Genomic DNA, 12,290 nt, shown 5'->3' on the forward strand with positions numbered 1-12,290 from the left:
CGTGGAACTGGGCCGATTTCAAACCGGTCGGCCGAGATTCATATTCGTAAGAAAATTCGCTAGCAAGGAGCATTGCGTCCTTCGAAGAAGCAATAATACTAGCCGACCATTACTGAGCAAGGTAAGGTTAGAGATGACTGGATCCACTAGACAAAGTGCGAGATCATTCACTGTGGCGAATAATCGCGACCTTTCATAGACTACCATTTAGTTTAGATCCTTGATGACAATTGTTCGTGGGGTATATAGTAACGAACCCGACCGCGTACGGGGGCGACAGGGCTAGCCTTAATACACTACTGTACGGTCGGAACCGCCGTAGGCCCGACTCGCCCCAGAACACGTGTGAACACGTGGGGCATCTACATTTTCATCGTTCGAATCACATTTCGCGTGGATCTAGACTATACGAAATCGTCGGGTTGACATCGAGTCCTGGAGAAGCTAGTCTACGCTGCTCTGGAAGGGGTAGCATGTCGAGTCGGACCAGTAGGTGTTCTGTGTTCAATGAGTATCCACTTTCATATAGCAGCTATAGGCGATGTGTGCGTTATAACGGAAAGAAGTTAGATCTATCCAAAGACCGAACCATGGTCCCGCATTACTTGGCCTATATAAAACTCTCCAAAATAAGCGATCTACCTAATAACAGTTCGCTTCCCCTGCAGTGGACGCATCACCGACTCTAACTGACTCAGGACCCGGAGGCAAAGAAAAATAAACCAACTCGACTATTGAAAATTCCTTTTTGAATACTATCGCGGGCGTTCGCCGGCTATTCATCCCATTAAAGTACGAGAAAAATGGCTTATTTACTGAAGGCGCCAATTTGACTACTGGTGTAGCCACCCTCGCAATCGCCTACCCGCAACTGACGTTCGTCCGAAGGACGCCCTAAAAACGATACTATTACTCGACCCCAACAAACTTTATAGTGGCTTTAGAGAGGCAGCCACTTATTGTGCCTCCTTGGTGCTCGGGCCTATCAGAGGCCGCTGGGATGATTTTTGCATCTTCGTTCTAGGGGTAGAGATCTCTAGACAATTTCATGAGATTCACGTTCCCCTAAATAAATGTGTTTCCTTCATGAGGAGATGCCGACCTCTGGCACAGCTTCACATGTAAACTCAATCGAAAGGCAGTATAGCATCGATGAATCTATAAAGAGCAACCTTTGGTTCCTGCACTATTGATGTGGCGGTCAGTGGCTAATCTGGCCAATACGGTCCCTCCGGTCTGTCAGCTGAAATTAAACTACCAATCACGGGGCTCAATCGCTTAGACATGACATGAATATCGGAAAGTTGATCGATCTCGCTAGCAGCTCAGCTCTTGTACATCAATGGCGAGGCGAACTCTGGTCTAGCCCCTGATTTTAGAGAGGCTGATACTGTTTAGAACTTGTGTGGCGCTTCTTTATTTTATTTTCAGGAGAACTGTAGTTGACTTTAGTTTGGATACAGCGAGCTGCTAATTTTTGTGTCTCGCGTCATGCAAATTCGCTTCGAGAAACCTGGAGAATTAAGGCGAGGTTAGGCTAGCTAGACCACGACAGTTTCCCTCTCGCAGCATTGTTAATAGTTTCCAGGAGCGTGTATATTAAAGAGCAGGCTGGCGCAAGGTACATGAGCTAAAATTTCTGTACTCATGTACCATGTCTACACCTTGACAGCTTTTACAAATTACTACAGCTTTTAGCTACTACTTTCAAGCTTTTCACGACCATTGTTATCCTTGGCATATAATATCAAAGCTCTCGTCTTACCTACCGATGAGTCGCGCGGGAGCTCCCTGAAAACCATGCACACAATGCCCGACGAACAGGTTCTTCCGCTACCTTCTCCTTTTGTGAGCAACGAAGTATCCGAACATAGAACTCAAAGCTCAGAGAAGGGAGGCCAGAAAGAATTTTCTCACAAGCTTTTCGCGTGTCCGTATTCAAAACATCAGCCACTGGAAGATGGGGAGAGACAGTCATGCTCCGAGTCAGGTTGGACGACAATTCACCATCTCAGGTAAGGTATCCGGCCCACTGTTTATGATCGCACTGACCAAGGATCCAGAGAACATATTTACCACTGCCACGTTTCGCCGATCAAGTGCCCGAGTTGTTCACAGAGTTCCCAGTCTAGTCTGGCATCCACAAGCCGGTTAGATGTGGTGCCACGTTGTGATCGTAGTCTTTACGAGGCAGCCCGGCCCATCAGAGGGCTCGAGAATCTTGCCGAGAAAATTCGAGATACAAAAATTAGGACAAAGAATTCTTCGGAGGAAGATATCTGGAAGGTCATTTATACCAACCTCTTTCCTAATGATTCTAAGGACCAAATTCCCTGTCCCTGTGAGCACACTCTCTGTCTAGGATGTATCTACATAGCGTGAGCTGACTGATCTTTTAGATTACGAGGGAGACGAACAAAAACGCAATGGTATTCCGCCACGCGATCACGAAGCGTCGATTTCTGAAGACGACTTTATTCCGTCACAACATGAGCTTCAATCACAAGTGTTTAGCGATAGTCGGGGAGGAAGTAATGAAGGATCCGAAATCGCTTCAATCTCTACCCCGCCCACATCGGTTGCTGGTGAACACAGTCAAAACTCGCCCATCGAGGGAACATTCGAAGAAGCTTATCGCTGCAGATCCCTCCAGCTTTCGGACAATACTGAAAACATGTGCGAGTCCGATGGTGGCGTGAATGAGCGATCTCGGGCTGGAGGTATCGGAGGAGAGACTCCGAATGAGCACCAACCCCCTCAGTCTTCTCAAGATCGCCAGAAAGAGCAATCCTCCAAGAGTCGAAGGCTTAGGAAGAAGCTACGCAGAAAGACCTTGGAAGCTCAAGTCACTGCTTTCCAAGCTTGGAACAAGCCCCATCGAACCGACGAGCACATAAACCCGGGTGTTTACCGCGGGTTCTGGAAATGGCTTGCGCGCTGTTTAACCTTCTACATCCCTTCCTGGTTTCTCAAGAACTTTATGAAAATGAACGACGTTCGCCGCCGTCTTGCATTCCGACAAAAGGTACTTTTTTGCCTCCTACTTGGGGTCATTTACACCTTGATCTGCTACTTCCTCGTCATTCAACCCGTATCCAGCTGCGTGGTGAAAGTCCATATCGGCATGATTCCCAATAAGAGTCCCTTCTGCCAGGTGGTGCGCACAGTCATTTACGTCTATATGGGCTTGGGTGGTGCATTTACACTGCTGGTGGCGATGTGCGCGGCTCGAGTTCGCTATGCCAGCAGTAAATTCGAAGAACATGACACTCTCCTAGTGATGCACATACCTTGTTACAACGAAAACGAGTCTGTACTCCGCAAAACAATCGAGTCCTGTGTCGAGTCTAGTTACGACAGAAAGCGGAAGCTTCTTTTCATTGTCGCAGACGGCACGGTTGCAGCTCCTGGGCAGAAACCTACCTACAAAATTCTGTTGGAAGATATTTTCAATCACACTGAAGATCTCGAAGTTGGCATCGATAACCAGGCCCGAACATATACATCCTTCGACGCGAATGGTACTTCAGACAACCTCGCCTTTTGCTGCACTGGCTACTTTCGAGAGGTGCCCTACGTTATTGTGGTTAAGGTTGGACGAGAGGACGAACAAGACAAGCCCAAGCCTGGAAACCGAGGCAAACGCGATTCTCAACTCCTGGTCTACAATTTCTTCCACTACGTAAATTACCGCAGATTTTGGAGCCCACTCTTCGAGAACCTTGAATTCAAAATACGAATCTGCCTCAACATAGACGCCCGTGATGCTATGCATATGCTGGTCGTGGATTCTGACACGGAGGTTGAACAAACAGGGATTTCATACCTTGTCAACCAACTTCAAAAGGACCCGAAGCTTGTCGGGGTGTGCGGGTACACTGGAGTCAGCAACCCTTGGGGCAGTTTTGTCGCCTGCAGTCAAGTCTTTGAATACTGGCTTACTCACGCCGTTCTAAAGGCAGTGGAGAGTACATGCTCTAATGTCCTGGTCCTCAGTGGCTGCTTCACTATCTACCGACTGAAATGGCCAAATAATAGGCCGGCCATACTGCATCCGCTTATATTGGAAGACTACGCGGGAACATATGACAAGACTCTGCATGAACATAATCTGTTGTCCATTGGCGAAGACCGTTATTTGTCCACTCTGGCGATTCGCTATTTCGGGGCCGACTGTCGACTACGGTATTTCCCCGCTGCGAAATGCGCGACCTCCGTTCCCGAGACCCTTTCCGTGCTCGTTGACCAGCGACGCCGATGGACGAATTCTCTTATCCACTGCCACTTTGCTCATCTCAACGTCCTCCCTTTCGAAGCATCAATTTTCGCGCACCTCAGGCTCATGTTTGTCATCGGCTGCGAACTCTTTATGGTGTTTATCCTTCCACTTGCACTGCCGGCCGGTGTCGCGGTTGCAGTGATCTCAGTCTTGCTAACCCCCTATGCTTGGGCCATACTACTTGCATTCTGTCTTTTGCCGGTGTTAATATGCATTGTCTGCAATGATTGGAATTATATTCCATTCTATTTGCCATTCTTCCCCATGATCGCCATCTTCAGCATTGTCATCCCATTATTCTCGGCGTGGAAACAAGACAACATCAAATGGGGTAAGACGCGAGGTGGATAGTTGTACAATATCGATCCTCATCTTTTTGTTCTTGCATTTGCATGTCATATAGAATGCCATGCTTTTTTAATTAATAGAAGACGATCATCTAAGTTCCCTACTTCTTCTGCATATTATAGTTTCTGAAGGCCATCTCAAGCTACGCCTATGATTCGTACGTCATTCGAGTTTGAGAATGTAGATTATTACACATTAGCCAATTTTACGATTACCTCAGGCCCTCAGCCAGCAACTTGATGTTGGAATAGCCGAAGAGAGCTGTACAGGTGCGCCAATTCAATAGATCGAAGGTTAGAAATGCTGAAAGGGCCCTAAAAATACAATTTTGATAGGCTCCAATCCATGACTCATCTTGTGGACGATAACTAACTAGTTAGTTAGTTAGTTAGTTGAATGGACTAATTACTCAGCCATGTACCTATTCTGATGCGTTCCGAGGAACATCTGTCTTGGACCTCAGGCAACACAAGCTACCGCAAATTCCCCAGCGGTGTTACGTCAGCTAGAATAAAACCCCGCCATCTGTCCTACCATCTATCTTAAAAGCATGCGAATTAATCAACACCACTCTCGGAATTGCTCATAACTAAAGCCCGTTCCTAGTGGAAGTCTATGCAAGATGGATTCTGATCTCTATCCCCACCGAGGTTTCATGCTGGATACAGGCCGGAAGTTCTTCCCTGTTCAAGCTATCCTCGATCTGCTGGTTGTGCTCCACCAATATAACTTCAATGTCTTCCACTGGCATATATACGATGCAGAAAGCTTTCCGTTATGGTGGCCGGCAGATGGTGGTTTAACGAAAGCGAGCATGGAGTATCATCATACTTCCAATTCCTACACTCCTGAGGATATTCAGAGTGTAATTTCACACGCACAGAGTCTGGGCATTCTTGTCTACCCAGAGACAGACATGCCTGGTCATAGTGACATATGGTATGTCGTTGGATCATGTATTGTTTATGGACAGGATGACTGACAGCTTTGTATTAGGGGAATATGGAAGAAAGATTTAGTAGTAGGCATGCCAGACCCGAAAAGGCCGATGGCTCAACTTGATATCAGGCCACATCGACACGACATGTACAACTATATAGTTGATCTGGTTGCCAGAGTGGACAGATATTTCGGATCTCCCCTACATCACTTTGGTGCCGATGAAGTGGCGTATGTCTGGGAGACTGAAGATGACAATAAGTTATTCGAAACATTCCTGAACTGGCTGAAACAACTTCGCCCCAACAAATCACTGATCATGTGGGACGATCCTCTTACTGACGAGGAAAAGAATATAAACATCTCTAAAGATTGGATCATACAAACCTGGCATGACGGTCGTACTCAAGACGTTCTCAACAAGGGTCACCGGGTTATCATCTCCGAAAGCAACACATTCTACATTGGAAACAGCGACTACGGCAAGGTGTCCTCGTTTGTATTTCCAAAGCATGCAAACGTCATCGGTTTCGAGATTGCCTGGTTCACGTCGGATGGCGATGATCCATATGACTTCCATAAAGGTTGGGTCATAGAACCGCTCAAAGCTGCGTCGGAAATTCGAAGGCAGTGAAATGAGTAAGATGATTGATGGGGATTTCTGACAGAGAGCGGCACGCCACCTTGATAACTGCCTAAACGTCCATGCTAGTTCTAGCCAAACTGTTGCTCAGCTGTCCAATAAAAAATTTACAGCACTTGTCATATCCCGAACCCCCTATACGGAGTACAGTTGTGGCAGATTTTTAGTTGATTTCACTCAATGCATATGCAGTTCGCAAAGATACCCTAGTACATATTCAGAGAAATTCCGGATTTTGCTGTCAGCGGAATCGTATTGTGACTTTAGAGGTCGTAACGAGCTATATTTGGCCGGAATTTAAATTAACTGACACTATACTTGTACTGTAGTTACGGGCGGCACATTACAGTGGCCCGCTCGTTTATGTTCCGAGTATGTAATGAATGATCTGGACTAATCTCTTAGGACTAAGTAAGAAAGTCCCAGTGTGTACTCTATACCGTTGAAGGGAATTTCGAGAATCACTATACTGTAACAATATATCAGTATTTATATGTAGGTCGATGATCAGCGCGAAGGTCATGACAGTTGGACTACGAAGCAGCAAAGCGATTATCGTTGTATTATGGTCAAGGTGATTAATGCCTGCAAGCCAGGTATCGCACGTCACATAATGACAATCTTTGATATGCTGGAGACCAGGGAAATGCGGTGGTTAACAGTACAGAGAAGTTGACTTCGTATTTTCAACTAGTTGCGTAGATCATCCAATAAATAGTCCCAGCCACTCGCTTTCATTCTTACTACTATACAATCCGATATCCCCGCAGCGCATTAGAGCTACATAATTCAAATCTTGTAAGTTGGCGGTATTTCATAGGGCTTTTACTATACTCTGTGGCCAAAACTCAGTCGATACTGCAGTTAAGTTCATAATTTATCGATCTGTATTAATTACCTGTACCCGGTAATATAAGATCGTACCTTGTAGATACGTTGAATATGGTAGTATTCATCGTCATGTAATATAAAAGAGGCAAAGTCTGTAAGGTGGCTGAGAGAATGCAAGAGAAATCGTCGGCATAGTTTTGGCCAGACAGTGCACCGAAGATTAAACCCAGATCACAAGCTTTCTGGTAGGAATGTGTGGTAGGAATGCTTGCAGACTCTTCAGCCTCGCGTGATTAGAGGGAAACTATACTCAAAAATGATTAATAGCCGAACCTTGGAGCAGAATTATTGGGAACCTGGGAATAATAATACACGTGACTTACGGTGGTAAACTTACTGGAGTCATCTCGCAGACTAATGGATGCGGTCTACTTGGTCTTCCAGACGTTTTCACTGATGTCGCCAATCCTGCTATTCAGTCGTGGATAAAAAGTCAGTAATTGCTACTCGTTACAGGGGGTTGCCTACTGGAATTCTTCCCCAAAATCCGGACGGTCAAAACTTCAATATTGTATTTAATGAACTAGAAGAAAAATTGGAATACCTGCCTGGTATTATTCAAGAAAATCTGCGGTCGAAATAGAGAACATAATGAGAATAAATAGAGGTATTGATAGACTGATCCGCGCACCGCAAGTCTCATAAATTATATCTAATTATATCTTCTGTCTTTTTCCATTCGTGGCCTGACGACTGAGTTGCATTATTCAGAAAACTAGAATCAAAAGATCCAATATGGACAAATAGGGTTCAACACTGCAACAAAGGCGCAAAAAGGAACCACCCAGATACTGAAATTCATGGCACTAATATATTTAACACCAGCGTTTATTTGATAGAAGTAGTCGGTATATTTCATTCATATCACGGGGGAGAAATCAACAATGCCCGTGGATATGTTGAATAATCCTGAAGACGGAGCTCCTAGACAGTACAGTGTCAGTAAATGAGTATCCCAATCCCGTGTTGGCGCTGCAAGACACCATGAAATTGCACGATAATACAAACCTCGGGAGAGAATCTGCTAAATTCGGCCAGTGTACAGATATTTTGATAGTAATTCGTTGCGAGAGTGTTAGCGTCTTTCTCGATGAACCTAGTCGAAGTAACCGAAATTAGGGCGAAACCTCCGCTCTGGTGTACTTTAACCTACCCATTCTTGAAGCTCTTGGCTTTGGGAGGCTTTGGAGAGCTATGCTTGCCGTCATTGTTGTTGTTGAATGAGGGAGTGCCTGACTGTCCAAAAGGAGCACCAGATCCATTGCTAGTACCAAACGAGTTTCTGGTGCCAGATCCACTGCCAAAGCCAAAACTGGCACTTGATTCACCGCCGTTATTAGCACTCGGCTGTCCAAAAAGACTGCGAGTACCACCGAATCCACCGCCAGTGCCAGATAAGAAATTTGATTTCGCGCTGGAATCCGGAAATGGTGTCGCATTTGTAGAGGTAGTACTGGTGCCTTGACTGCGGCCAAATTGGGAGGAACCAGCGGACGCGAAGAGTGAAGTACCAAAAGCTTGTGCTCCTGGCTGTGCAGTGGAGGTCGAAAGATTCGCAAAGGGTGACATTGTGGGTGGAGTTGAGGTAGATGTTGGAACAGCGAGTCCGGCTGTTTGTAGTTGAACCATTAGATACTCTGTAGCTTGGATATAGGATCTTGGGGAATCCACTTACGAGATGCAGGTGATGCCTTTCCCGTGTCGGTCGTGGAAGCGGCATCTAAAGACGGCTGTGCGACCTTAGCCTTTTTAGCCGGCGATTGAACAGGACGGGGGAACACTGGATTATCCGACGCGGGTGGCTGTGCTCCTAAATCCTGTACCGTAGCTGTTCACCTAGGAGTCAGTTGCTGATACATTCTTTAGCCGGAGGAGAGCGTACTTCTGTGTGGCAGCTTTACCGTAACGGCCGGCTGTCGAGGGTGCGATTTAGGTAAACCTGAATGATAGTTGAACCGGTTAGCCACTTTCCAGCAAGGAAGATATCATGTCCGAGCTGGGAAAGGTATACCAAGTGTAGGGGGCTCTGGCAGTGATATCTCGTTCGGCCTGTAGGCGTCCAGGGTCTCTCTGCCCAGTCGTAGCTTCTGTAGTTCCTCGTTGAGACGACTCCTCTCCCTTTGAGTCTCAGAAGGCTCAGCCGCAATTTTCTGGATTTGCTGGTCATCCATGCCAACAACTATCTGACTGGAAAATATCTCCTCCAGAGGCGAGAGGAGGCAATTCTCAATTCCGAGGATCGCGACGTTCTGGACGAAAGTTATGATTGTGGTCTAAAGTTAGGCGAAGTTAGCGCTGATCGAAGCTTTGTTAAGGGTACCCAGAGATTACTTACGTCGTAGTATGCCTGCATCTGTTCAATGATCTCTTCGACACCGAACTCGTCATTAGATGAGTGTAATTTGTCGGCTGCTTGCTCCAAGTCCCCACTGTTCAAAACACCACCTACGGTCACGCCAAGGCTTTCCGTTAATGTGGCGAGTTGACGCTTTTTCCTGGACTCTTGCATTCTCGTGAGGAACGAGTCTCCCACAGGAAGTGGGTGCCCACGGTTGTAGTATGAACTGAGTTCCTCAAGTTTCGCCATCAAATTCTCCTTCATTTTCTCCAGCTCGGGTGAAATAAGGTGCCGCATGAGTGAAGCGCGAGTGTGGTCATCGATAAGGTACTGGAGCACGAGCTGAACGAAGTACTCCGCCGAGCTCCAGACGTTCAAGAGATGGGTTTCAGCAATCTTCTTCCAAGGCTTGCATTGGTCTCTGAACACCTTGCCAACCAGAAATTGGTTTGCGTTTCCGGGTAGCTCAATGCCTCGATTTTGGCGCGCTTGCTCTTTGAGTTCCTCTTTCAGTGACTCCAGCGTGATGTAAGTCGGAGTCCAGCCATCCATATAAGGCTTGGACATCTCGTTGAGGAAATTAAATGGAGGAATCGTCGAGTATTCAATGATCCGCTGAGATCCGCGAACGTTCATCGCGTGAGCAAAACACTCGTTAAGCTCACGAACGATCGCTCTCAGACGACGGAAGGGGAATTCCTTGCTGTTTGCCGTATTATTTTTGTAATTGTCGAAGAACTCACCGACATACGACCCGTGCAATGCCTCGTTTGTGATACGAGCAAACTTGCTGCTAATATCAACCAAGAATCGACGTTGTTCCTGAACGCTCGTTCGGGATGTACCCAGTTTTGTAAGCTCTTGCTCGTTGCGTAGGATCTTGTCCTGTATGTCTAGGATAAGGCCAGGGAGATTTCGACGGATATGTGCAAGGAGGATGGTACTGAGACGATGTCTGAGACTTTCGATTCCAACTTGACGGCGTGGAAGAGAAGCCCAGCGGCCCGCGTCGAAGAAATCCTTCTCTTGCACGTCACGGGCATCGTCGGAAACATTCATCGTCTCGAAAGAGCGGTTGCGCAGTACATGCCACCCGAGTTGCAATTTGACTTTCTCATTCCTGATGAGTTGCAAATAGTACTCCTCGTCGTCTGATCCGGCTTCGGGGATATCAGGCTGGGTCACGATTCCAAGTACTCTCTCATACTTGGGATCGAACTTTTGCGCGATGTTCAATACTTTCTGGATATGATAGTCATTCCGAGCACTAATCACAGCCAGGATAATTGTGCGGGAGCTCTTCATGTATTTCTCGGTGAGCTTCTCGACTATCTCCATTCCCGGCTCACCCTGATCATCGCTCGTAGAGTAATAGAGGCCGGGAAGATCGACAAGGGTCAACTCTGGCCGATCGGGGCCTGAAATCTCGACTTTTAACACATCGTCGCTGAAACCAGAGTTAGAGGCTAGGTTATCAGTGCTAGAAAGCCCCATGCACTCTTTCGCCGATTCAATCAAAGCGGGAAGGTCTTCGCCGGAGGAAAACGACTCTGACGTGAAGGCACGGAGTTTCTCCCGCTCTGATGCGTCCTTTCTGGAATGCCCTGGCTCGATGGAAACTTTGATTCTATTGGAGGAGTGTCGTCGAAGAACAATTTCGGTCGCAAACCGGGTGCAGACATTGCTTTTGGCAGGAAATCTCACTCTGGAGATGGCTTCCAGGACGGAGCTTTTCCCACTAGACTGGTTTCCACAGACAACGATTTGAGGGAGCTCCACGAGGCCCCCGACACCGATGGTCCGTAGCTCATCGATTTTGTCCAAGAGCTCCGATTGTTCACCTTTCAGCTGGTTGAGAACGTCCACATCGATTGCAGAGGACATGATTAGTGTTTCTCCCCGCGGGAGTCTGAGGGAGTGGAGGATAGCAAAACTAGTTTTAGGGTAGGCACGAAATTGGTAGGTAGAAAAATAGATCACCCGCAGTTAATAGGGGCGATTACACGTGATTTATATACTAAACTTGAAGTCACATTATTCTGGCCCCCATGCTGTGCACAGATGCATTAGCTCTATGCGCTAGCGTTTCGAGCCCCAAAATCTCTGCCTGCAATTCGGAAATCATTGGGCAAGCGCCACTAGATGTGCACTCTTACCCGCCGGGGCGTGCGGTGGGGCTCTATAGGTACGAGGCAGTAGAACCGCATTCTCTGAGAGCCAATTATAGATCAAGGGAGAATTCCTGGAAAGAAATTAGCGGAGTGGATTTCACTAGCCATGCAAGAAACTCCAAGTCCGAAAGACTCCATACTCGTCGTGCCTGATCTCAACCGAGGAAATTCATCTACACATCTGCTCCCTGCGAATCTGATGGCCGGTTAAATCGAGGATGCCCACAAACCCGAGCGATGGCAGTGTATAACGGTGCCGAAAAGCGTTGAGAGTTCCTCTCCATTATCTCCAGAACTACTCTCCGGCCCGGCACGGGCTGACCATCAACAGCAACGTCGAGTATCCTGGCGAGCACTATTTGTATCTTGCGAGCATGATCGTAGATCCGGGACTTCCGATCTGGTAGGGCATGGGGAAGCTCTTGAGCGTAGGATTGGAGGATCTGCATACCCTGTATCATGCCTGCGGCCACGTCCTTGTTGTAGTCGGAGATGGGGGGTTCGAGAAGGCGACGCAATTTCGCTCTCATTTCTGGGTCTGGGTTCATGGAATCGATGATTCTCCAGTATTCTTCCAAGGGTGGTGCATCTCCTTCATGGCTGGTATGGTTGTTGGTGATTTGCCTGGCGTCAGGAGTTGACATTTTGCAGGGGTTTCGACGGTTTGTATATGACAGTGTT

The 12,290-nt window shown here is 47.2% G+C and overlaps 5 protein-coding genes across 5 annotated transcripts; 2 read left to right on the forward strand and 3 right to left on the reverse strand.

The window, feature by feature from the left end:
- Positions 1-2,674: 2,674 nt before the first annotated feature.
- Positions 2,675-4,630, forward strand: N7496_005434 (chitin synthase; the record flags this gene model as incomplete). Its single annotated transcript, XM_056698363.1, has 1 exon — positions 2,675-4,630. The coding sequence occupies one exon, from the start codon at positions 2,675-2,677 to the stop codon at positions 4,628-4,630; it is 1,956 nt and encodes a 651-aa protein (XP_056556888.1).
- Positions 4,631-5,249: 619 nt separating this feature from the next.
- N7496_005435 (glycoside hydrolase) lies at positions 5,250-6,200 on the forward strand (the record flags this gene model as incomplete). Its single annotated transcript, XM_056698364.1, has 2 exons — positions 5,250-5,566; positions 5,624-6,200. The coding sequence occupies 2 exons, from the start codon at positions 5,250-5,252 to the stop codon at positions 6,198-6,200; spliced, it is 894 nt and encodes a 297-aa protein (XP_056556889.1).
- A 2,049-nt stretch (positions 6,201-8,249) lies between these two features.
- On the reverse strand, positions 8,250-8,669 carry N7496_005436 (uncharacterized protein; the record flags this gene model as incomplete). The annotated part of the gene is made up of 1 exon (XM_056698365.1): positions 8,250-8,669. The coding sequence occupies one exon, from the start codon at positions 8,667-8,669 to the stop codon at positions 8,250-8,252; it is 420 nt and encodes a 139-aa protein (XP_056556890.1).
- A 416-nt stretch (positions 8,670-9,085) lies between these two features.
- Positions 9,086-11,322, reverse strand: N7496_005437 (dynamin family protein; the record flags this gene model as incomplete). The annotated part of the gene is made up of 2 exons (XM_056698366.1): positions 9,086-9,373; positions 9,436-11,322. The coding sequence occupies 2 exons, from the start codon at positions 11,320-11,322 to the stop codon at positions 9,086-9,088; spliced, it is 2,175 nt and encodes a 724-aa protein (XP_056556891.1).
- A 460-nt stretch (positions 11,323-11,782) lies between these two features.
- On the reverse strand, positions 11,783-12,253 carry N7496_005438 (uncharacterized protein; the record flags this gene model as incomplete). The annotated part of the gene is made up of 1 exon (XM_056698367.1): positions 11,783-12,253. The coding sequence occupies one exon, from the start codon at positions 12,251-12,253 to the stop codon at positions 11,783-11,785; it is 471 nt and encodes a 156-aa protein (XP_056556892.1).
- Between the last annotated feature and the right edge of the window lie 37 nt (positions 12,254-12,290).

This window comes from Penicillium cataractarum, assembly GCF_028827025.1.
Source record: "Penicillium cataractarum strain IBT 29864 chromosome Unknown utg000004l, whole genome shotgun sequence".
Lineage (NCBI taxonomy): Eukaryota > Fungi > Ascomycota > Eurotiomycetes > Eurotiales > Aspergillaceae > Penicillium > Penicillium cataractarum.